We start from the raw sequence: 24,760 nt of genomic DNA, 5'->3' as shown, positions 1-24,760 counted from the left end.
TTCCATAACTTTGGGGCTTTGTAAGAAAAAGCTCTGCCCCCAGCTGTATTTTTCATAATACGCGGTACTGACAAGCAGCTTGCATCCTTTGATCGAAGTAGGCGTGGCGGATCGTAAGACACTAGCAGTTCGCTCAGGTACTGCGGCGCGAGACCATTTAATGCTTTATATGTCAAGAGTAGTATTTTAAAATCAATGCGAAATTTCACAGGGAGCCAATGGAGTGAAGATAAGATAGGGGTGATGTGCTCATATCTTCTGGTTCTGGTGAGGACTCTCGCTGCTGCATTTTGGACTAGCTGAAGCTTATTTATGCATCTAGCTGAACAACCAGACAGTAAGGCATTACAATAGTCCAACCTAGAGGTGATAAAAGCATGAACTAGTTTTTCTGCGTCGTTTAGCGACAATAAATTTCTTATTCTGGCAATATTTCTGAGGTGAAAGAATGCTATCCTGGTAATATTATCTACATGTGCTTCAAATGAAAGGCTGGAATCAATAATCACACCAAGGTCTTTCACTGTTGCATTTGATGGAACAGAAAGGCCATCTAAAGTTACGGTATGATCTAAAATTTTACTCCTAGCTGTATGCGGTCCTATGACTAGAACTTCTGTCTTATCCGGATTTAGCAGAAGGAAGTTAGTTAGCATCCAATTTCTTATGTCCTGCACACATTGCTCAATTTTAGTAAGCTGTTTTTTCTCATCAGGTTTTGCTGAGACATATAACTGTGTATCATCAGCATAACAATGAAAACTAATACCATGCTTACGGATTATGTTGCCCAGAGGAAGCATGTAAAGGGAAAAAAGCAGTGGACCTAAAACTGAACCCTGCGGAACGCCAAACTCCACTAGAGAACATGCAGAATAATCACCATTTAAGTCTACATACTGATAACGATGGGTCAGATAGGATCTGAGCCAGGAGAGGGCTGTACCCTTAATTCCCACTACATTTTCTAATCTGTGAAGAAGAATAGCGTGATCAACAGTGTCAAAAGCTGCACTGAGGTCAAGTAATACAAGCATAGTTACACAACCCTGATCAGAGGCCAATAGAATGTCATTTACTACTTTAACGAGCGCCGTCTCTGTACTGTGATGAGGCCTAAATCCTGATTGATACAGTTCATGTATGCCATTCCTATGTATATATGAGCATAGCTGCTCCGCTACTATCTTTTCCAGGATCTTAGAGATAAAGGGGAGGTTTGATATTGGTCTGTAACTGGACAGCTGACAGGGGTCGAGGTCAGGTTTCTTAATTATTGGTTTGATAACTGCTAATTTAAAAGATTTTGGAACATATCCAATGCTGAGTGAAGAATTAATTATTCTCAACAGGGGTTCTATTATTGCTGGTACTATCTGTTTAAGAAAATGTGTCGGTACAGGATCTAATATACAGGTTGATGAATTTGAAGAAGAGATGAGTGAAATTAGTTCATTCTCTTCAAGGGGAGTAAAGTATTCTAGGTTCTGGTCTGACATGGCTAGATTAACATCTGCATCAATTACATTGTTCGGTTTCAAAACCTCAATTTTATGCCTAATATTTACAATTTTATTATTAAAAAAGTTCATGAAGTCCTCACTATTGCATGATGTTGTTGTGGAGATTTCTGCAGTGGTCTTATTTCTGGTTAATTTGGCTACAGCATTAAATAAGAATCTAGGATTATTTTTATTTTCTTCTATAAGAGTGGAGAGATATGTTGATCTAGCTACACTAAGAGCTTTTCTATAGTTCAGGATGCTCTCCTTCCATGCTATTTGAAATACTAGTAATTTAGTTTGACGCCATTTACGTTCTAATTTCCGAGCGGTCTGTTTTAAAGTGCGCGTGTGATCGTTATACCAGGGAGCAAGTTTTTTATCTCTAATAATTTTTCTTTTGACTGGAGCTACATTATCTAGGGTATAGCGAAATGTCGACTCTAAATATTCAGTCGCCTGATCGAGGTCTGTGGGGTCAGACGGTGATCTAATCAAAGTTGGGAACTCTGGGAGATTACTGATAAAACTCTGTTTGGTAGTTGATGTGAATGTACGTTTCATACGGTAGCGCGGCGCTGTGTGTACATTATTATTGTGACACACTTGCAATGAGACAAGATAGTGATCTGAGATAACTTCAGATAGTGGTATTGTGAATAAATTTCTTATACTTAATCCAAATAATATTATTAAATCTAAAGTGTGACCTGCTTTATGAGTGGGTCCTACTACACACTGATTTACTCCTACCGAGTCCAGTATAGACATAAATGCAGTTCTCAGAGGGTCTTCTGGGTTTTCAAAATGAATATTAAAATCTCCAGCAATTAACACTTTGTCTACAGAAATGACTAGGTTTGAGAGGAAATCTGCAAATTCACTAAGAAATTCCGAGTACGGCCCTGGAGGTCTGTAAATGACAATTAGCGGGATCGACTGAGCTGACTTAATATAGTTAAATACACTTATGTTACTATAAAGAATTTCAAATGAATTAAATTTGTGTCCGTGTTTTTGTACAATAGTCAAATTATCATTGTGAATAACTGCGACGCCTCCTCCTCTACCAGTTAACCGAGGCTGGTGTATGTAGCTGTATCCAGGAGGACTAGCTTCATTTAGAGCTACATACTCGTCCTGTTTAATCCAGGTTTCTGTTAAACAGAGTATATCAAACTCCTGATCTGTGATAATTTCATTAACTATAACTGCTTTAGATGCGAGAGATCTAATATTTAACAGTCCTAGCTTCAGATCAGAGGTGCCGGCTGCGCATTCAGTCTGATCCAAGTTTGTGGTCTTTATGCTAATTAAATTACTAAAACAGACTTTCTGAGTCTTTCTAAATTTGTTTTTAGCTCGGGGAACAGACACAGTCTCAATAGAGTGAACCCTGAGTGACGACTCTATGCAGCTAGCAGACGGTTGGTTTAGCGTAAGGGATCTAATGTTGAGAAGTCCAAACTTTAGAGGTAGACTTCGATTACTTATTTGGGCTTTTTCTGGTTTAATGGTTACCAGATTGTTTCGGCTGGATGTAACGAATTTATTCTTTTTTCTCACTAATCGGGGAATAGACACAGTTTCTATAGTACAAGCTATGTGTGTGCGTCTATTAGTATGGTGGGTTGTATTGTGGCTGATATCTAAAGAATCTGAGGTATGACTTACCGCAAGTCAGATGGTTCGTAATGTCCTGGAGATGTTGTCAGAGAGGACCGCTGCTCCAGCTCTGCTAGGGTGCAGGCCATCTGTGCGGTAGAGCCTAGGACGCTCCCAGAAAACATTCCAGTTATCAACAAAGGGTAATCTCTGTTGTTGACACCAAGATTGTAACCATTCATTGAAGGCAAATAATCTACTGAACCTCTCGATTCCTCTCTGAAATGTCGGAAGTGGTCCAGATACGACGATCTTTGTCGTGGGTGATGTGCTGCGGACCTTCTCAACCAGGCTCCTGAAGTCCTTCTTTAGGATCTCCGTCTGCCTCAGCCTGATGTCGTTGGTGCCAGCATGGAGAACCACAGCTCGAATGTTCTTCCTCAGGGCCGCAGGCACCTGTGCAGCAACATCAAGAACACGTGCACCAGGTAAACAGCGCGTGTACGCCTTACCTTTAGCTGTGGTAGCACGCACGTGCCGGACAATGGAGTCTCCGATGACCAGCGCGTCGTGTGCCGTCTCACGGAGAGGAGCGAAGCGGTTTCGGGTTGAGATCTCGAAGACGGGTGGTGGCGGAGGAGGAGAGGTCCTCGCCCGGGGCTTGGCGCGCGTCTTCCGCTGCTGAAGTTTCCAGGCCTCGTGGTATCCCGGCGCCGGGGTGAAGGAAAGCTGGGCAGGCTGCGTTCTCGGTGCGTTGGACCTGGGCAGAGAAGCACGCGGAGTAGAGGTTGTCGGAGAATTCTCATGCCGAGAATTTACCTGGGACAGGTGAGCGTCGGTCCGCGACGATTCCAGCGTGGCTTTCCGCTGCTGTAGCCGGGCCAGCTTCACCTGTAGGTCGCGGATCAGCTTCTCCACGGCCTCCATCTCCAAGTCCACCGAGTGCAGCTCCAATGTCTCCTCACCTGCACACAGGGGCAGAGACCCAACCGACATGGTGTCTAAAAATAGAAATAACCGGTGCGAAAGAGCGTAAACAAACTTGTGATAGCCGGGCTAACGGGCTAGCGATGCTAATGAAAAGCCGGCTAGAAGCGGTGTGCTGCAAAACTATTAAAACTTATACGATATAAACTTATACGAAAACGATATAACACGCGTTTCGAGTGAATATATTATAAGGTAGTATGAAATACTTATCTGTTATATGTTTACTCTTCGTAAGGGGACGAAAAAGTAGAAAAATTGGTCAGTCTGGCGGAGCTCCGGAGAGATCTTTTAGCACGTTTGCTAAAAGCAAACGTTCGTAACCTAGCCGGGGACAGGGCTACCCAGCATGGCTAGGCCTCGACCCCGCTTCCGAGATTCCGCGACGACGCCGAGGCCAGGGACCGCCGGATTACCGCTGCAATGCTCTCAGGTCTGAGGACAACGTACCCCAGCAGCCGTTAAACTAGCTTTGGGGGGCGCCGAGGGGAAGCCGCCTCCCACAGCCTTCTTTGTTTCCCCAACTGCCGGGAAACAAGTTCCGGTCAGGACGTGTAAGAAATTGCGCGGGGGTCTACATTAACTGTGGCCTGGACAACATGTCGCTACGGGCACTCATGGACACCGGCTCTACAGTTTCGCTGCTGCGCTGTGGAGTACTAGGACAAGGCAATCGCGGTTGTATGCTGCCGGCCCCAGCCATGAACATTCGCACCGTGTCTGAGAGCTATTTGGAGATACGGGTTTGTCGCACAGTGCGAATACAAGTAGGTGCACTCTTTTTCATCCATTCTTTGTGGCCGACATTGAGGATGATTGTATCTTGGGGTTGGATATTTTGGAAAGGTGGGGTGCAGTACTGAACCTCGATGACGGAACGTTGCGTGGGAGCTTCGGGTTAGCCAGGTTGCTAGTGCCCAAAGCGCAGCCGGACATGTTAGTAGAGCGCACCAGGGGGTCGGAACTTCCGGTGGCAGACCGAACGAGAATAATGGCCGAGCTTATGCAGCGTAGGGCTCAGTCAGACACAGACCGACACAGTGAAGTCCCTTTTACATGAGTTCGCGGACATTTTCGCGGTAGATGAGCGCGAGTGCACACATACTAATTTGGTGCAGCACACGATTGATACGGGTAACGCAGCTACAGTTCAGTTACATCCGAGACGCCTTCCCTTAGCTAAACGAGCTATCGCCGAGCAGAAGCTGCGTGAGATGGCCGACTCGGGCGTCATAGAGCCAGCGTCCGGACCATGGTCTTCACCGGTTGTATTGGTGCGTAAAAAGGACGAATCGTGGCGGTTTTGTGTTGATTTCCGGCGGTTGAACAAGGTGACGCGCAAAGATTCCCATCCGTTGCCGCGAATAGATAATGCGCTGGAACACGTTGCGGGCTCGGCGTGGTTTAGCTCGTTAGATCTGCGAAGCGGGTATTGTCAAGTAGAGCTCGCTCCGGAAGCGCGACCTAAAACCGCGTTCTCGATCGGGCAAGGGCTATGGCAGTTCCGGCGCATGCCGTTCGGCCTGTGTAACGCTCCAGCTACGTTCGAACGGCTGATGGAGAAGGTGTTAGCCGATATTCCTCGCAACCGTTGTGTCGTCTACCTGGACGATTTACTGGTGCACGGCAGGGAGTTTAAGGTCGCGCTAGCTAACCTACGGGAAGTATTTTTGGCTATCCGGCAGGCGAATTTGCGGCTCAACCCCAAAAAGTGTCAGCGGAGAGAGGTTTTTTAGGACATGTAATTAGTGCTAGAGGGATTGCCACCGATCCAGCTAAAATTGCGGCGGTACAGAATTGGCCCGAACCGCTAAATGTGTCCCAGCTACGCACCTTCCTCGGGTTAGCTTCTTACTATCGCCAGTTCGTGAAGGATTTTGCCACGATCGCCAGTCCGCTGCACGGCCTCACGAAAAAGAATCAGCCGTTTCGCTGGGACAGGGTGCACGCGCGTGCTTTCACTCAGTTACGGGAAGCTCTGGTCACGTCGCCTGTTCTCGGATATCTGGACGCGTCTCGTACGTTTATCCTCGACACAGACGCAAGCGATGTAGGGCTGGGGGCTGTCCTGTCTCAGGTTTCCGAGGGTAAAGAGCGCGCTATCGCCTACTTCAGCCGCGCATTGTCTGGACCGGAGAAAAATTACTGCGTCACGCGGCGCGAGCTGTTAGCGGTCGTCGCGGCCCTTAAACATTTTAGGCCGTATCTATACGGGCAATCCTTCTCGCTGCGGACCGATCACGCTTCGCTGGTGTGGCTGCTTAGTTTTAAAGAGCCCGAGGGGCAGCTGGCGCGCTGGCTCGAGCGGTTGCAGGACTACGACTTTACCGTCCAGCATCGAGCGGGAAAACTGCATGCTAACGCCGATGCTTTATCCCGCCGGCCGTGTAGCAATGAGCAATGTCAGCAGTACGAGCGGGTTGAAGAGAGCGTGGGCGGTCGCGACATCGAACACTCCCCGACCCCCGTGAATCAGAACATTCTCCCGGCGCAGTCCTCCGGAGCCTCCGTCGGTAATCCGCCGTCCGAGCCGGCGTGCAGCTGAGTCACTGCGTCGCCTAAATCATCGCCTGTAGTCGTTACGCCTGTGCCACAGATGGACCGTGATCAGCTCATTGCCGAGCAGGAGAAGGATCTGGCGCTGCAGCGGGTACTGGATTGGGTTAACGCGGGCCAGAGACCGGATTATGCCGCGGTTGCTCACCTGGGACAAGAGGAAAAAGCCTTTCACTCGCAGTTTAATCGACTCTCGTTGCGGGGGGGTTTACTCTACCGCCACTGGGAACGGCCGTGTGGCGCTGGCAAATCTTTTCAGCTGCTGGTGCCGCGGACTCTGCGGGCACGAGTGTTAGGAATGGTTCACGGGCATGCGGGTGCGGGACACTTCGGAGTCACTAAAACGCTGCAGCGGTTGCGCGGCCGTTTCTACTGGCCGGGCTGTCACACTGATAGTGAACTCTTTGTTCACAGATGCGACGTCTGCACGGCAAAGAAGGGCACTACCCAGCGCTCGCGAGCACCTTTGCAAGACTTTTGGGTGGGGGCACCCATGGAGCGTATGGGCGTGGACATTCTTGGGCCTTTTCCCATCTACGATCGCGGGAACCGGTATGTGCTGGTAGACATGGATTATTTCACCAAGTGGCCGGAGGCGTTTGCTGTTCCTGACCAGAGCGCTTCCACCACGGCTCGAGTATTGGTGGATGAGGTGTTCAGACGATTCGGCGCCCCAGAGCAGTTGCACAGCGATCAGGGGCGTAACTTCGAGGCGGAGGTGTTTGCGGCGGTGTGCGAGCGCCTCGGGGTGAAAAAGACCCGCACAACGCCCCTTCATCCGCAAAGTGACGGCCTCGTGGAACGCTTTAATCGAACGCTCACCACCCAACTCGCCGTGCTTACCAGCGACCGGCAAAAAGTTTGGGACGAACATTTGCCTCTCGTGCTTTGGGCTTATCGCACAGCGGTGCAGGAATTCTCCAACGCCAGCTGCGTTGCTGTTCGGTCGCAAGCAGCGCCGCTTGTATGATACTCACAGCCGGAGGTAAGATTTTGCTACTTGGGAGCAGGTTTGGGTGTTTTTCCCCTGAAAGAAAAAGGGGACTCTTGCCGAAGCTTATGTCGCACTGGGTGGGCGAAGGAAGATGACCACATCCCCCCCCCCATGTTTGTCTTAATGTTCTTTCCTTTGTTTTACAAATATGACCCAATATACACTACCGTTCAAAAGTTTGGAGTCACTTGCAAATTTCTTTGTTTTTGTTTAGTGATTTATTTTCTACATTCTACAACAATACTGGGGATTTTAAAACTATAAAATAACACATATGGAATTAGGTAATTATGTAACAACAAAAACAACAGTTAGTTGTTATTTTAAGACACAGATTTCAGCCTTTCTGTAATAATTCTTGCAAGAACAGTATTGTCAAGTGCATTTGCAAAATCCGTCAAGCACCATAATGAAACTGGCTGTCATAAAGACCATCCCAGGAGGGCGAGACCAAAACCTACCTCTGCCACAGACGAGAAGTTCATTTAGAGTTATCAGCCTAGAAAATGACCAATTAACAGCACCTCAGATTAGAGGCGTTATGACGTCTTTACAGAGCGTAAGTAGCAGACACATCTCACCATTAACTGTTCAAAGAAGATTAATGCATTTTTTGGATGCCTTCAGCATTCCTTTACAATGTAGAAAGAAATAAAAATCATGAACGATCATGGAGTTAGAAAGTGGCCCCAAACTTTTGAACTGTAGTGTATGTTCAGTGATACTTCAAATAATATGCTTAAAAAGCTTTTTTTTTCTGTATTGCGTTATATTTTTATACTAGTAAGTTGTGTGCTAAGTCAAAAGTCATGAAAGATGGCCGACTGGTGTCAACTTCAGTCAGTTCTGCTCATTTTAGTAGATCAGATTAAGAGGGATAATTTACCAGTAAACACTGTACTGCCACCTACTGCATATAATACGTATTGCACCAAATCGATACTTCATGCGCTATTTAACATATATATGCATATATACTGCATATAGGCTTCATATATGCGCATATATCCTCATATAGGTTCTTTCCATGTGGGACCAGAACGGAGGTACGTTACAATCCAGTTTTGTACAAATGGTGGTCTGATTATTTTGGATGCCTTTTTTTTTTTTTTTTAGATTAATTGATCAGAATGATTGTTGTCTGTCTATTTCTTTAATAGTGGCGTTTGCAGCACGGTACGTGTTGGGAGAGCTGCTGGGAGAAGGAGGCATGGGTTCGGTCTATGCTGGAGTGAGGAAGGCAAAAAAATCGGTAAGTTGCGTGCACATATACACTTAATTACATTTAAATGGAAATCATCAGGAATTCCTACTTTTCCTAATTATGTTTGGTGTATGTGAACAGGTCGCTATTAAATATGTGGACAAATCTGTCTGCAAGGAGTACATCAGCAAGGTAAGTAGACCTACTCCACACTTCACAATCAGGTCTCAGAAACCTCTCCCACTAAATCCGTGCTAACCCTATTTCAGCCTGGAAAAACACACAGCCTGCCTCGCGTTGATGCAGATGGTGTCCATTTCCCCTCGCTGGTGGAACTTGGTGGAGCTATTGCAATGGTTTAAGGTGTCTGTTTGCTTCATCTTGGTTCTGGAGCGACCCAGTCCTTACATGGACCTGCATGAGTTCTGCACTCGTATCAACAGCCCACTGTCTGAACCGCTGGCTTGACACATCACAAGTGCTTTGAAATTTGTGTCATTGGACAGATCCTTACACTGTTTACTAATTTCCTAACTAAGTTCCATCAGTTAAAAGCTGTTAAGAAGCACAACTGTTTTGTGGAGAAGTTCCTTTAACCAATATTTTCTAAGTAGGCTATAGGAAATTTTATTTTATTTATTTCCTTAAGTAATTTAGTCTTACATTTAAACATATTACACTTGCATTCTGTCATATTTATATTTTCTAACAAACAAAAGGCAAGTTTTAATGCTTCAGTTATTATTAGATTTTATATCAATTCTGTCTTACTCGTGTGCTCATCTCAAACAGAATTTCTGAGCTAAACAAATCTTTAAACCCATTTTTCAAAAGAAGTTGTCAAAATCACTCTGATCATGTACTTTTCTTTTGATGTCTTTCAAAGACACAACGCCCATCAACAATTATAGCTGATGCATAATACACTCGCTATAATCTGATTCATATTCAGAAAAGTACATCATAACTCATCATTGTGATTAGGAAGACGTAACACTTTTCAACCACATTTCCTAGTTAGGAACTATAGTAATGATCCCTGAAAGTGTAGTCTTACCTTCTTCTTCCCTCAGACACTCATTGACCCCAAATAACACAGAATTCATGAAAATGGTAGATGTTAGCCTCTACATTAAACAAAAACACTTACACAGCAATTCACGAGCAAGTAATCTGTAAAACAATTACAGTAATAATTTTTTCATACATCTTGTAAACTAATAAAGTATTTTTGTTATACGTGTTTCAATATAGTACATTTCATAATAGTATTAGTTTTTGTTTAAATAACTAGTCAACATTTAATTTCCATAGTGTGGAAATTTCACAGCAGCAGCAAGTACAGTATCTGAGGTGCTTACGATACCAGGATAAGGCACTGAGAAGTTACATCTGCGTTGGTGCCATTGCAGGATGTCCTGAATAGTGGAATTTTGTCAAAGGAAAGCAGACAGTACACTTAATAAGTGCCCTGCAGAGCCACCAAGGCAGACATCACTTTTCTATTATTATTATTATTATTATATGAGACATGTGCTCCCTGAAAAGTGAGCGAAGCAAAAATCTCTGTTTCATCATTACATGGAAATGCTGCTTTGAGACAGTGACAATTGTTAAAAGCACTGTACAAATAAAATTTAATTGAATTGAAATTAAAATATCTTTAGGTCAAGACTCATTGGCAGTTATTACAAACACTAGACTGGAGATATGGCTGGCAAGGGTGGAACAACCAAGTATTAGGTTTAGGGGCAATAACTTTTCACATAGAGATCGGCAGGTTTGGAATATTTTTCATTAATAAATGAAATCATAATTTAAATACTGTATTTTATGTCGTGTTTCATCCAATATATTTAGAATTAATTAAATATTCTTACATTTCATTCAGTTTTCTTATGAATAATTGCCTTAACCTTATGTCATATAGACACAGTGTATTCCTGGAAATGTAGTTGAGTAAAAGAACAAAATACTCGACCCAAGTACAAATCCTCTAAAACAATACTTTAGTATACTTTTTGTTTTTAGCATAGTTTAGGTGAATTGCTGTGTTTTGGTATAATCTAAAATTCACCCTTTTCATGATTTATGTGTTATTTGCGGACCTTAAGTGTTTCAGGAATAAAAGAAAAAGTGTATTTCTAGGGAAAATGTTTACTAAAAGATATATAATCTTGTAAAATCTCTCTGTGTTTGTAAAAATAAGAACTTTGTAAGACTAACTAAAAGTGCACGTTATACAACATTGTTTGGCAAAATCTTTAGTGATGCTTGATTCAAAGTACAAATCATCCAAAATAATGCTTAGATGCAGTAAGGATAGTTTGTTTTTTTAGCATAGTTCATGTGGATTTCTGTATAGTTGTTTAAGTATAGAAGTTAAAACCTACCATTTTCATGATTTTTGTGTTATTTAAGGTCAGTGAGTGTCTGTGGGTGAAAAGGTAAGACTATACTTTCAGGGATCATTTCTATAGTTTCTAACTAGGAAATGTGATTGGAAAGTGTTACGTCTCCCTAATCACGATGATGAGTTATGATGTACTTTTCTGAGCATGAATCAGATTATAGCTTTGTGTTTCATGAATGAGCTATAATTGTTGATGAGTGTTCTCTGTCTTTAAAAGACATCAGAAGAAAAGTACATGATCAGAGTGATTTTGTCTATTTTCTTTTAAAAACAATTTTTTATAACAATAATTTTAATAGGTTGTTATGGAATCTGATATTATTTCATGTGTAAAACTTCTCATTTATGAAGTTTGTTGAGTTACAATAAAGGTGAGCAAGTGTGTTATCTTTAACAGTCTGACTAAAGGTCTGACAAATTATGAATAAATTGATTTTGTAGTTATGCCTTAATAATGTCAGGTTTCATTTGAAATATTCACATTTATAGTTTTCATTTAACACATCCAGACAGTTCTTAATGAAATCTAAAAGTAAAATTTCCACAGCATCAGCAACAGGTTATCCCTGCAAGGGGAACTAAAGTACACGGTGAATTAAGTACCTTGCAATGTCATTAACACATCGATTGTGTTAGCAACAAAAATGACAAATTAACCAATAAGAAGCTATCTTCCTACTGTAGCATTGTCAATCTGTGATTTGTCAGAACTATGTCAAGAGAATCCAGGATTGAAGGATTAACAAATAGGATGAGGTTGCTGTTGTCCCGCCAACCAACTGTAAAGTCAGATGCCCTTCTACATCACTGTAAGTCCGTGGTTCTCAAAGTGTGGGGAATACAGACATGACAGGTGGGGTGCAATGAACGGGAGGAAATTAGTTGAAAATAATAGGAAAGTATCTATTCTAATTCATATGGAACTCCAAAGTGTTTTAAAATAAATAAATAGGACATGATGAAATAAATAACTCTATGAATAACTAAGACACATCTATTTATGAGAATATATTGTGAAATACTGTAATGGAACATATTTTGAAAAAAAGCATATCATTGTGAAATATATTGCACTCTGCCATATAAATTTACTTATTATTATGAAATAATATTTTATGGTCATTATTTTTCCCAATAACAGAGATTATTGCAGAGGCATTTTATTTAATTCATGCTGTTTTTATTTTAAAATCCCCTTTTTTACGATGGCCTACTTATTTTAAATTGCGACTTTTTAGCAGAATGAGTCGCTCTGTCAATCAGCGCCAGAGGGTTGGACCTGCGCGCCTATTGGCTGATCCTTTAACATCGATTAGTTTCCCTGGATACCTCCTCCGCTGCTACAGCTAGCAATAATGTGCTAGGCAGTGGCGGACTGGCCGTCTGGTGAGCTCAGCTGTGCTGCCCCCAACGCTCTATTGTTTTATCCTTTTCTTTACTTTTACTGTATGTTTTGTATTATAACTTTGTGACGCTGAAAAAGGCTAATAAAGTTTTTGTGCTGAACGCTATTGTTGGCTCTGAACTCTTTTTTTCCCCCACGCAAGTTTGTGTGCATGTGAATGTAATGTAATCCTATTCCATACGTGTTCTGAAACCACGCCCCCTTTTACTTTTAATTTACAGAGGGAGAGAGATGGATCCTTTCTCAATACAACAAAGAATGAATAATTGCCATGGATGAAAATTGTCAAAAAAGAAAAGGTGGAGCTGAAAATTTATGCGACAAGAAGAATAAGCTTTAAAAGCAGATGCTGTGAAAATCTTCAAATTAACAGATTATGCCTTTGGCGTGAGGGGAAATTAAAGTTCCGCAGGCTCTGACAGCTTTAACATTACGGTCAGGGACAGCGAGTCTGGATCCAGCAGCCTCAGGGTCAGGGATGATGATGACCAGCACCTCTCCCCTTCTATACCCGAGCCAAGTGAAAATCAACTGAACAGATAAACTTGAATAAAATCAAAGGCAGCATTAGCTCGGGCTAGTAAACTAGTTACTCATTTTAATTATGATTGTAGACAATATTAATTCAAAATAAGGCTGAGAAAATATTATTTTGAAATAATATTGACTACAATAATAATTACTAGCATAAGCTGATGCTGCTACTGAGTTTATTCCAGATGACCTGTTCAGTTTGATTGGCATCATTTTCACTCTGGTAGAGAAGGGGAGATGTGTTGGTCATCATTAGCAGGCACTGGTTCATCATCACTGACAGCTTACACTGATGAGTGGTATATCTTACACTGACTGCATCAAGATGACACCGCCCCCCCGACCTGCTAAAATATTGTTTTTATAGTTTTATATGTTGTTTGTCTTAATGTTCTTTCCTTTGTTTTACAAATATGACCCAATATACACTACCGTTCAAAAGTTTGGGGTCACTTGCAAATTTCTTTGTTTTTGTTTAGTGATTTATTTTCTACATTCTACAACAATACTGGGGATTTCAAAACTATAAAATAACACATATGGAATTAGGTAATTATGTAACAACAAAAACAACAGTTAGTTGTTATTTTACACAGATGTCAGCCTTTCTGTAATAGTTCTTGCAAGAACAGTATTGTCAAGTGCATTTGCAAAATCCGTCAAGCACCATAATGAAACTGGCTCTCATAAAGACCATCCCAGGAGGGTGAGACCAAAACCTACCTCTGCCACAGACGAGAAGTTCATTTAGAGTTATCAGCCTGAAAAATGACCAATTAACAGCAACTCAGATTAGAGGCGTTATAAAATCTTTACAGAGCGTAAGTGGCAGACAAATCTCAATATCAACTGTTTAAAGGAAATTAATGCATTTTTGGACGCCTTCAGCATTCCTTTACAATGTAGAAAAAAATAAAAATCAGGAACGATCATGAAGTTAGAAAGTGACCCCAAACTTTTGAACTGTAGTGTATGTTCAGTAATACTTCAAATAATATGCTTAAAAAGCATTTTTTTTTTTCTGTATTGCGTTATATTTTTATACTAGTAAGTTGTGTGCTAAGTCAAAAGTCATGGAAGATGGCCGACTGGTGTCAACTTCAGTCAGTTCTGCTTATTTTAGCAGATCAGATAGAGAGGGATAATTTACCAGTAAACACTGCACTGCCACCTACTGCATATAATACGTATTGCACCAAATCGATACTTCATGCGCTATTTATCATATACAGTATATGATATCAACAGCCCACTGTCTGAACCGCTGGCTTGACACATCAAAAGTGCTTCAAAATTTGTGTCATTGGACAGATCCTTACACTGTTTACTAATTTCCTAACTAAGTTCCATCAGTTAAAAGCTGTTAGGAAGCACAACTGTTTTGTGGGGAAGCTCCTTTAACCAATATTTCTTAAGTAGGCTATAGGAAATTTTATTTCCTTTATTTCCTTTAGTAATTTAGTCACACATTTAAACATATTACACTTGCATCCTTTCATATTTTTATTTTTTAGAAAACAAAACAGATGCCAGGTTTCAGTATTTCAGTTATTATCAGATTTTATAGAAATTCTGTTTTATTTCTGTGCTCATTTCAAACAGAATTTCTGAATAAAACAAAGCTGATCTTCAGACCCATTTTTTGTCCCAAGTTGTCAGAATCACCCTGATCATGTACTTTTCTTTTGATGTCTTTCAAAGACCTAACACTCATGAACAATTATAGCTTATGTATAACACACTCGCTATAATCTGATTCATACTCAGAAAAGTACATCATAACTCATCATTGTGATTAGGGAGACGTAACACTTTCCAACCACATTTCCTAGTTAGAAACTACAGAAATGATCCCTGAAAGTATAGTCTTACCTTCTTCTTTCCTTAAACACTAATTGACCCCAAATAACACAGAATTCATGAAAATGGTAGATGTTAGCCTCTACATTAAAACACCTACACAGCAATTCACAGGCAAGTAATCTGTAAAACAATTACAGTAATAATTTTTTCATATATCTTGTAAACCAATAAAGTATTTTTGTTATACGCTTTTCAATATAATACATTTCGTAATAGTATTAGTTTTTGTTTAAAAAAAACTATTCAACATTTAATTTTCATAGTGTGGAAATTTCCCAGCAGCAGCAAGTACAGTATCTGAGGTGCTTACGATACCAGGATAAGGCACAGAGAAGTTACATCTGTGTTGGTGCTATTGCAGGATGTCCTGAATAGTGGAATTTTGTCAAAGGAAAGCAGAGAGTACACTTAATAAGTGCCCTGCAGTGCCACCAAGGCAGACATCACTTTTCTATTATTATTATTATTATTATAATAATAATTATTATTACTATTATTATTATATGAGACATTTGCTCCCTGAAAAGTGAGCAAAGCAAAAATCTCTGTTTCATCTTTACATGAAAATGCTGCTTTGAGACAGTGACAATTGTTAAAAGCACTGTTTAAATAAAATTGAATTGAATTGAAATTAAAATATCTTTAGGTCAAGACTCATTGGCAGTTATCACAAACGCTAGACCAAATATCTACAGTTAATAGACCTACAGTTAATATACATTCACATTATACATTGTGTGACTGTGACCATACCTAACTGCCATCTCTCCTCTTCTTCTCTTCCCCCCCCTCTTTCTTTTTCTTCTCTCCTCCTGTCCCCCCCTTTCACTCTTTCTCTCTCTCTCTGTCGAGCTACACATGTCGTTCCTGAGCTGCCAGTGATCCAGACTCCCTCTGCCCTCCGGACCTGTCTGACCCATCCTGGTGCCCCGCTTCTGGCTGAAGATCTCGTCACATGGATGCCCCGTGTGTCTCTCTGGGATGCGTCTGGTGTCTGGGAATGATTCTCTCTACCTAGAAAATGGTTCTGGCCTTGAATGGTGTTTGCAACTGTTTCACTGGGGACTTGACAGTTCGATAGTTCAGGACTGGAACTTCTTACAAGTCTACCTGGGTCTTCAATAACTACCTGGACTCCATATTAACATCAATTAACATCAGCTATTATAGCTGAACTGCCTCCCACCCTACACACTGTATAAATGCAGATCATTTACTGCTTTCTGTTTCACCCAAATGAGGATGGGTTCCCTGTTGAGTCTGGTTCCTCTCAAGGTTTCTTCCTATTACCATCTCAGGGAGTTTTTCCTTGCCACTGTCGCCCTCGGCTTGCTCACTAGGGACAAACTGACCATTTTGATTCATACAAATTCACATTTCATACAAACTTAAATAATTCTTTTGACTATGTAAAGCTGCTTTGCGGCAATAAAAATTGCTAAAAGCACTATACAAATAAAATTGAATTGAATTGAATTGAATAGACTGGAGATGTGGCTGGCAAGGGTGGCACAACCAAGTATTAGGTTTAGGGGCAATTACTTTTTCACATAGAGGTCGGCAGGTTTGGAATATTTTTCACCAATAAATGAAATCATCATTTGAATATTGTATTTCATGTCAGATTTCATCCAATATATTTAGAATTAACTAAATATTCTTACATTTCATTCAGTTTTCTTATGAATAATTGCCTTAACCTCATGCCATATAGACACAGTGTATTCCTGGAAATGTAGTTGAGTAAAAGTACGAAATACTCGTCCCAAGTACAAATCCTCTAAAATAATCCTTTAGTATACTTTTTGTTTTTAGCAAAGTTTGGGTGAATTGCTGTGTTTTGGTATAATCAGAAAATTCACGATTTTCATGATTTTTGTGTTATTTGGGGTCCGTAAGTGTCAGGATTAAAAGAAAAAGTGTATTTCTAGGGAAAATATTTACCGAAAGATATATAATCTTATAAAATCTCTCTGTGTTTGTGACAGTAGGAACTTTGTGGGACTAACAAAAGTGCACGCTATACAACATTGTTTTGCAAAATCTTTAGTGATGCTTGATTCAAAATACAAATCATCTAAAATAATGCTTACAGTAGATGGAGTAAGGATAGTTTGTATTTTTAGCATAGTTCATGTGAATTTCTGTATAGTTGTTTAAGTATAGAAGCTAAAACCTACCATTTTCATGATTTTTGTGTTATTTGGGGTCAGTGAGTGTCTGAGGGGTGAAAAGGTAAGACTATACTTTCAGGGATCATTTCTATAGTTTCTAACTAGGAAATGTGATTGGAAAGTGTTACGTCTCCCTAATCACGATGATGAGTTATGATGTACTGTTCTGAGCATGAATCAGATTATAGCTTTGTGTTTCATGGATGAGCTATAATTGTTGATGAGTGTTCTCTGTCTTTTGAAGACATCAGAAGAAAAGTACATGATCAGAGTGATTTTATGAAAGAAAATTTTAAATCAAGTTTGAATCTTAGTTTTCTTTTCTATATGAAATACTATTTAAAACAAGCACAATAATTTCAGTAGTTTGTGATAAAATTTGGTACTTTTTCAAGTGCAAAACTCCCCGTTTATGAAGTTTGTTGAGTAAAAATAAAGATAAGCAAGTGTGGCATTTTTAATAGTCTGAGTAAAAGTTTGACAAATTATGTAATTAAATTGGTTTTCAACTGGTTTCCTACACAAGAAAACACAAGATGGTGGTTATGCCTTAAGGATGTCAGGTTTCATTTAAAATACTCACATTTATAGTTTACATTTAACACATCCAGATAGTTCTTAATGAAATCTAAAAGTGAAATTTCCACAGCATCAGCAACTGGTTATCCCTGCAAGGGGAACTAACATCCATTATTTTTCTATTATTATTATTATTATTATTATTATATACAAAGAAATGCCTTCACATCAAAGCTCGTTGCCAGTTATCATGAATGCCTGGTTACAGTTTTTGGGGGCCAGGGGACAACCCTTCCTACTTTTGATATAGAGACAGGTTTGGCCATTTGTTCATTAATAAATCAAATCATCATTTAAAACCATATTTGGTATTTACTCAGATTATCTATGTGTATGGTGGCACGGTGGTTTAGTGGTTAACATTGTCATCTTGCACCTCCAGGGTCGAGGGTTCAATTTCCATGTTGAGTCTGAGTGCATGGAGTTTGCGGTTTCTTTCCATAATCCAAAGACATGCAGATTAGGCTGACTGGCATTCCCAAATTGCCTGTAGTGTGTAAATGAGCCTGTGAATGTGTGTACTGTATGTGTGTGCCCTGCGGTAATTTGGCACCCTGTCTAGAGTGTACCCCGCATTGTGCTATGTCTCTTGGTATAAGCTCCAGGCTCCCTGCGACCCTTTATACAGGACAGGCAGTATAGATGATAAGTGAATGAGTAATGTTTGTGCATTCATCCTCCTGTCAGGAGCTTATAATCTCCCTGGACAACAATCGAATCACTCTTTCAGTCACCTTGAGGTAACTCTGGACAATCAACTGTCATTTTTCTAACATGTTGCTAATGTTACTTGTTCTTAACATTTTTTTATTTACCATGTTAGAAGAATTTCTCCATTTCCTTTAGAAGTATAATAGTGGCAAAATTTCCCAAAGAAAAATTGCATGTTGAATTACAAATTACATTTGCTCACTTTCATTTTAACTCAACTAACTTGAGTTAAACACCTGAAATAGTATCAGATTTTACAACAAACTATTGAAATTAATGTGCTTGTCTCAAACAGTATTTCTTGAAGAAAACAAAGCTAATATTCAAACTTGTTTTTAAAAGAAAATTGACAAAATCACTCTGATCATGTACCGTCCAAATCGTTCTACTGATGATGCCATCTCTCATCTCCTCCACACATCACTTACTCACTTGGACACTAGAAGGGGGAATTACGTTACAATGCTCTTCATCGACTACAGCTCTAGATTTAATACCATAAATTCCTCCACACTCATCACCAAGCTGGAGCACCTGGGACTTAGCTCATCTCTGTGTCAGTGGATCTCTAATTTTCTAACTGGCAGACCACAGGCAGTAAAGATGGGCGGACATGTCTCAGCCTCCATTACTCTCAGCACTGGAGCGCCCAGGAGTGTGTTCTGAGCCCCCTGCTCTACTCTTTGTACACATATGACTGTGTGGCTACTACTAGCTCCACCACCATCATGGCCTACCTGAAGGAGATTAGGAATCTGGAGAACTGGTGCCAAAGGAACAACCACCTTCTAAACGTCAGTAAGACAAAGAAGTTGATAGTGGACTTCAGCACTAAGCAGGAAAGGAACTACCAGACACCCGTCATCAACGAGAGCCCAGTGGAGAGAGTGGACAGCTTCAAATACCTCTGTTTTCACATCACACAGGACCGGTCATGGTACTGTCACATCAACACCATGACGAGCTCTACAGTGGGTGGTGCGATCAGCAGAGCGCATCATCCGCACCGAGCTCCTCGACCTGCACTCGATCTACAGCAGCTGGTGCTGGACCAAGGTCAGGAAGATCGTGAAGGACCTCAACCGACTGTTCTTTCTGTTGAGGTCAGGAAAGCGATTCCGCTCCAACACAGAGAGACTGAGGAGGAGCTTCTTCCCGCAGGTGATACGGTCTCTTAATCAGTACACCACACAGTACTGACTCACACTGACTTTTACACTCACTCTGGACATTCTGGACATTCACTTACAATAGTGGCCACTGCACATCTACACTTCGTGGTCATTATTTAAATCCCTCTATCACCAGCCACTTTAAATAAATCACTTTAAGCATATTTGCACTGCACAAGACGCTTTAAATATGTGGATTGCACAAACCTGGACATTACCATTTTCTTTTTACCATTAATTTCATTCCACAAAAATGACATAAATCCATACCTACTTTGTACAGCTGTTTTATTTTTGTTCTATTTTTCTTCATATATTTTCTATATTGTGTATTTTTGTTGTACAGCTATTTTATTTAAACTTATTGTATTTTTTTATATTTATTTCTTATTTATAGTCTTTTATTTTAAGGTCGCGAGCAGTTGTCTAAGCATTTCACTGCATATCGTACTCTGTATGACTGTGTATGTGACAAATAAACACAGATAACACTCATCAGCAATTAAAGCTCATCCATGAAACACAAAGCTATAATCTGATTTTGCAATTAAATTTGATCTAAATGTAAAAATAACCCTTACAGCATTTACAGTGCTTATAATTTTTGGCAATGCAATTTATTGTGGTTGTATATTTCAAATGAAAATGTAATTCAGACATTTAAAATTTTATGCAAAATGTTGACCTCACTAATTAAAATGGCAGACGATCTTGGTATGGACAAGTAACAATCTATATTTGTAATGATAACTTTATCATGAAATCAGGATTGTTTCATGATCTCTAATGTTTGGCTTTTTATCTGCAGCCTGCAGATGGCGAATGTTCACGGTGCATATCTGCTGCGTGGCGGCGCAATTGGAGCTGAGATCGTACGACTATTCCAGCTTCGATCTGTTTGGTTGTGAAAGGTATTTATTGCATATGTGCGTTTAACGTACATGGATGTGATAATTTACCTTTACTCATGACTAAGACGTAATTCTCTTTTCCACCCACTTGCCTTTCGAGAAATCAGGCATCAGGGAAGCTATCAAGCGATTCGAGGTTCACGAATATGTGCTGTTTTATGACCTCAGGGTTTGCTCAGCCAAGCTTCCAGGTCAGATTTTTTTATTTATTTCGCATGTCAAATACAAGCAGGAATCATTGTATTAAGAACAAATTACTATGTCTGTCACAGGAGTACAAGCTCTTTCATGCTAGCATGCTAGCCAAGGAGGGACTTTCTGCTCAAGCGCTTGAGTATTGTAAATGTATCGCTAGAGCAGTCATCACCTCGCCGTCCAGCATCACAGCGGTCTTGATGGAGCAGATTGTTCAAGTAAATGTGATAAAATCCTTCATGAATTTATAGTGGTGTCTGATTACCGACCCACTTTCCCTGTTTGTCTTAAAGTTTTCTAAACAGCTTCACTGAGGGAAGACAGAGAAACCTGAATGGCTGCTGAAACTTCGTCGGCTCCATCAGCAGGACAAAGTGCCTTCATCTCCAGGGTTCCACTTTGATCCAGACAGGTTTTCAGGCTTTTCATCATTTAAACGGCCTGAGAGTCCTGTGCTCCGGTCTTCTCTTGTACAGCTAAACAGCACACCACAGGGGGAGGTACATTACAATCCAGCTTTTGTACAAATGGTGGTGTGATTATTTCAGATGCTTTTTTTTTTTTTTTAATAAATTAATTCATCAGAATGATTGTTGTCTATTTGTTTAATAGTGGCGTTTGCAGCACGGTACGTGGTGGGAGAGCTGCTGGGAGAAGGAAGCATGGGTTTGGTCTATGCTGAAGTGAGGAAGGCAGAAAAATCGGTAAGTTGCGTGCACATATACACTTAATTACATTTACATGGAAATTATCAGGAAATCCTACTTTTCCTAATTATGTTTGGTGTATGTGAACAGGTTGTTATTAAATATGTGGACAAATCTGTCTCCAGGGAGTACATCAGCAAGGTAAGTAGACCTACTCCACACGTCACAATCAGGTCTCAGAAACCTCTCCCACTAAATCCGTGCTAACCCGATTTCAGCCTGGAGAAACACACAGCCTGCCTCTGGAGGTCGCGTTGATGCAGATGGTGTCCATTCCACCTCACTGTGAGAACCTGGTGGAGCTATTGCAATGGTTTAAGGTGTCTGTTTGCTTCATCTTGGTTCTGGAGCGACCCAGTCCTTACATGGACCTGCATGAGTTCTGCACTCGTATCAACAGCCCACTGTCTGAACCGCTGGCTTGACACATCACAAGTGCTTCGAAATTTGTGTCATTGGACAGATCCTTACACTGTTTACTAATTTCCTAACTAAGTTCCATCAGTTAAAAGCTGTTAGAAAGCACAACTGTTTTGTGGGGAAGTTCCTTTAACCAATATTTCCTAAGTAGGATATAGGAAATTTTATTTTCTTTAGTAATTTAGTCTTACATTTAAACATATTACACTTGCATCCTGTCATATTTATATTTTCTAACAAACAAAACAGATGTCAAGTTTTAATACTTCAGTTATTATCAGATTTTATATCAATTTTGTTTTATTCTTTTGCTCATCTCAAGCAAAATTTCTGAACAAAACAAAGCTAATCTTCAAACCCACACTGAAAAAAATGAATCTGAAATGTTGTAAATGTAGCATAATTAAATCTGTGTATTCAACAATAAATAATCAAGTTTGTACGTTTACATAAATATATCTAAGTTAGAACTTAATCTGCATTTGTTAAGAATACAAGACAATGTGCATTTTTTCCTTAACATATATTTTTTACGTAATCCCTGACAATCTTTTTAAGTGGACACACACAACAAGCAATAATCCTGTTCATTTTACTCTGTTTAAATAAAACTGCCTCCCCATGGAAAAAGCATGGGAAACCCCGTATCAAATTAGTGTACCAAAGCCTCATTGCGGTAGGAAACAACTCTTTGGAGCATTATGTTCATCTCGTGTGTAAAAAGTTTTAACGGGTTGTTTTTTCTTTTTTTTTTTTTTTTTATATTTTTATTGAAAAAAGGAAAACAATACAGTAGTTGCAGTTACAGACATACAATTTACCTTTCTTAATTTTTAAATAAATATATTTATATATTATAAAAAAAAAAAACTAAACAAAAACACTCAAAAAAAAACAAACAAAAAAAAAAACACACACCCCCAATACCCCGCCACCCCCACCCCCGTCCCACACGGCTCAAAACAACCACCAAACATATTACATAAATATAACTATAACAGTTATACATTTAATCAGGCAATACCTCCAGGCTAGTAAAATAAGAAATAAAAGGTTGCCAATTGTGGTAAAATTTGGCTGTACATCCTCTTAATGTATATTTAATTTTTTCAAGTTTAAAAAAAAACATGACATCCTTAAGCCACTGGGAGATAGTAGGATGTTTAGCAGACTTCCAGTGCAACAATAATAGCCGTCTCGCTAATAAGGATGTGAAAGCTATGATATCCATTTGTGTAGAGTTAAGTGTAAGTGAGCGATCAGGAATCCCAAATATAGCAATTAGAGGACAAGGTTGGAGAGTTACCCCAAGAACAGTTGACATAATAGCAAAATAACCTGTCCAGAAATCTTCTAGCTCAGGACATAGAAAAAACATGTGGCTAAGGTGACAGGCAGAGCCATGACATTTATCACATTTGTTTTCCACATCCGGATACATTTCAGAAAGTCTAGACTTAGAGAAATGTACCCTGTGTATGACCTTAAATTGAATAAGTCCAAGACGAGCACAAGAGGTGGAAGACCGTACCCTCGCTATAGCCTGTTCCCAGGACATGTATTTGAATTCCCAGTTCCCCCTCCCATGTAGACTTAAGCTTAACATTTGAGTGGATACTAAGAGACAGAATAGAATCATAGAGTTTAGAAATGGTTCCTCTATGATGGGGAATAAATGATATCATAGTTTCCCACTGCTGTTCTGGAGGTAAAGAGGGGAAATTAGGGAAACACTTGGCAACAAAATTTCGAATTTGAAAATAGCGAAACAGGTGGGTAATGGGGAGATCATAACGAGATGACAAATTGGCAAAACTATCGAAGACACCATCCACATATAAATATTTAAATTGTTTTATACCCTTTTTACTCCACACTGAGAATGTCGAGTCCAAAAGTGATGGTGGAAACAAATGGTTATCGTTTAGAGAACCCGAGGAAGATGCCCTTACAAATTTATAGTGCCGTCTAAACTGAAACCAGATCTTAAGTGTGTTAAGAACAACCTGATTATCTGTATACATAGAGGGTTTTATAGGTAAAGAGGAATAAAGGAGAGCCGGTATAGAAGATCCCTTACAGGATGATAGCTCCAATTTACACCAAGAGGACCCAGAAGATTTTAACCAGTAGCAAAGTTTATGGATGTGAGCAGCCCAGTAGTAAGCTAGAAAATTAGGTAATGCAAGTCCTCCACTGAATTTGCATCTCTGCAGTAAAGTTTTACGAACCCTAGGTGGCTTCCCTCCCCAAATGAAAGAACCAATAATCTTGTCCAGTGAGACAAAAAAATGTTTTGGCAAAAATAAGGGAATCGACTGAAACAAAAATAAAAATTTTGGTAAGATATTCATTTTCACAACATTAATCTTACCGATTAATGAAAGGGGGAGATTACCCCATCTTAGAATATCAGCTGTAACTCTTGATATAAGGGGAGTAAAATTAGCTGATTTAAGGCCAGATAGAGAACGAGTCACATTAATCCCCAAGTATTTAAACCCCGATGGACTAAGATGAAAGGGTAGATCGGACTGTTGCAGTTGACATGCTGACGTATTAATGGGAAAACACTCACTTTTCCCCAAATTTAATTTATAACCAGAAAACAAGCTAAAATTCTCCAGAATACCTAAAACAGCAGGGATGGAGAGTGCAGGATCGCTTATATATAACAACAAATCATCTGCATACAATGATAATTTATGTTCAATTCTATTACGAATGATTCCCTTAAATACAGAGGAAGATCTCAATGTGATGGACAGAGGCTCGATGACGATGGCAAAGAGTAAAGGTGACAAAGGGCAACCTTGACGACATCCACG

General features: G+C 40.2%; 1 protein-coding gene and 4 non-coding genes across 5 annotated transcripts; 3 read left to right on the top strand and 2 right to left on the bottom strand.

Annotated features, from left to right (window-relative positions):
* Nucleotides 1-9,693: 9,693 nt before the first annotated feature.
* LOC128514536 (small nucleolar RNA U3) lies at nt 9,694-9,903 on the bottom strand. Its single transcript, XR_008356494.1, has one exon. It is a non-coding gene; the product is annotated as a small nucleolar RNA U3 (small nucleolar RNA).
* Nucleotides 9,904-11,297: 1,394 nt separating this feature from the next.
* On the top strand, nt 11,298-11,510 carry LOC128514556 (small nucleolar RNA U3). Its single transcript, XR_008356510.1, has one exon. It is a non-coding gene; the product is annotated as a small nucleolar RNA U3 (small nucleolar RNA).
* A 3,350-nt stretch (nt 11,511-14,860) lies between these two features.
* Nucleotides 14,861-15,070, bottom strand: LOC128514519 (small nucleolar RNA U3). Its single transcript, XR_008356477.1, has one exon. It is a non-coding gene; the product is annotated as a small nucleolar RNA U3 (small nucleolar RNA).
* A 2,230-nt stretch (nt 15,071-17,300) lies between these two features.
* On the top strand, nt 17,301-17,513 carry LOC128514566 (small nucleolar RNA U3). Its single transcript, XR_008356517.1, has one exon. It is a non-coding gene; the product is annotated as a small nucleolar RNA U3 (small nucleolar RNA).
* A 2,884-nt stretch (nt 17,514-20,397) lies between these two features.
* LOC128513876 (serine/threonine-protein kinase pim-3-like) lies at nt 20,398-21,937 on the top strand. Its single transcript, XM_053487429.1, has 6 exons — nt 20,398-20,423; nt 20,508-20,571; nt 20,711-20,801; nt 21,418-21,509; nt 21,561-21,653; nt 21,731-21,937. Exons 1-6 carry the CDS (start codon nt 20,398-20,400, stop codon nt 21,935-21,937), a joined length of 573 nt encoding a protein of 190 aa, XP_053343404.1.
* Nucleotides 21,938-24,760: the final 2,823 nt, after the last annotated feature.

This window comes from Clarias gariepinus, chromosome 26, assembly GCF_024256425.1.
Source record: "Clarias gariepinus isolate MV-2021 ecotype Netherlands chromosome 26, CGAR_prim_01v2, whole genome shotgun sequence".
Classification (NCBI taxonomy): Eukaryota; Metazoa; Chordata; class Actinopteri; order Siluriformes; family Clariidae; genus Clarias; species Clarias gariepinus.
Note: the sequence above shows the minus strand (reverse complement) of the source record. Positions and strands in the feature narration are given on the sequence as shown.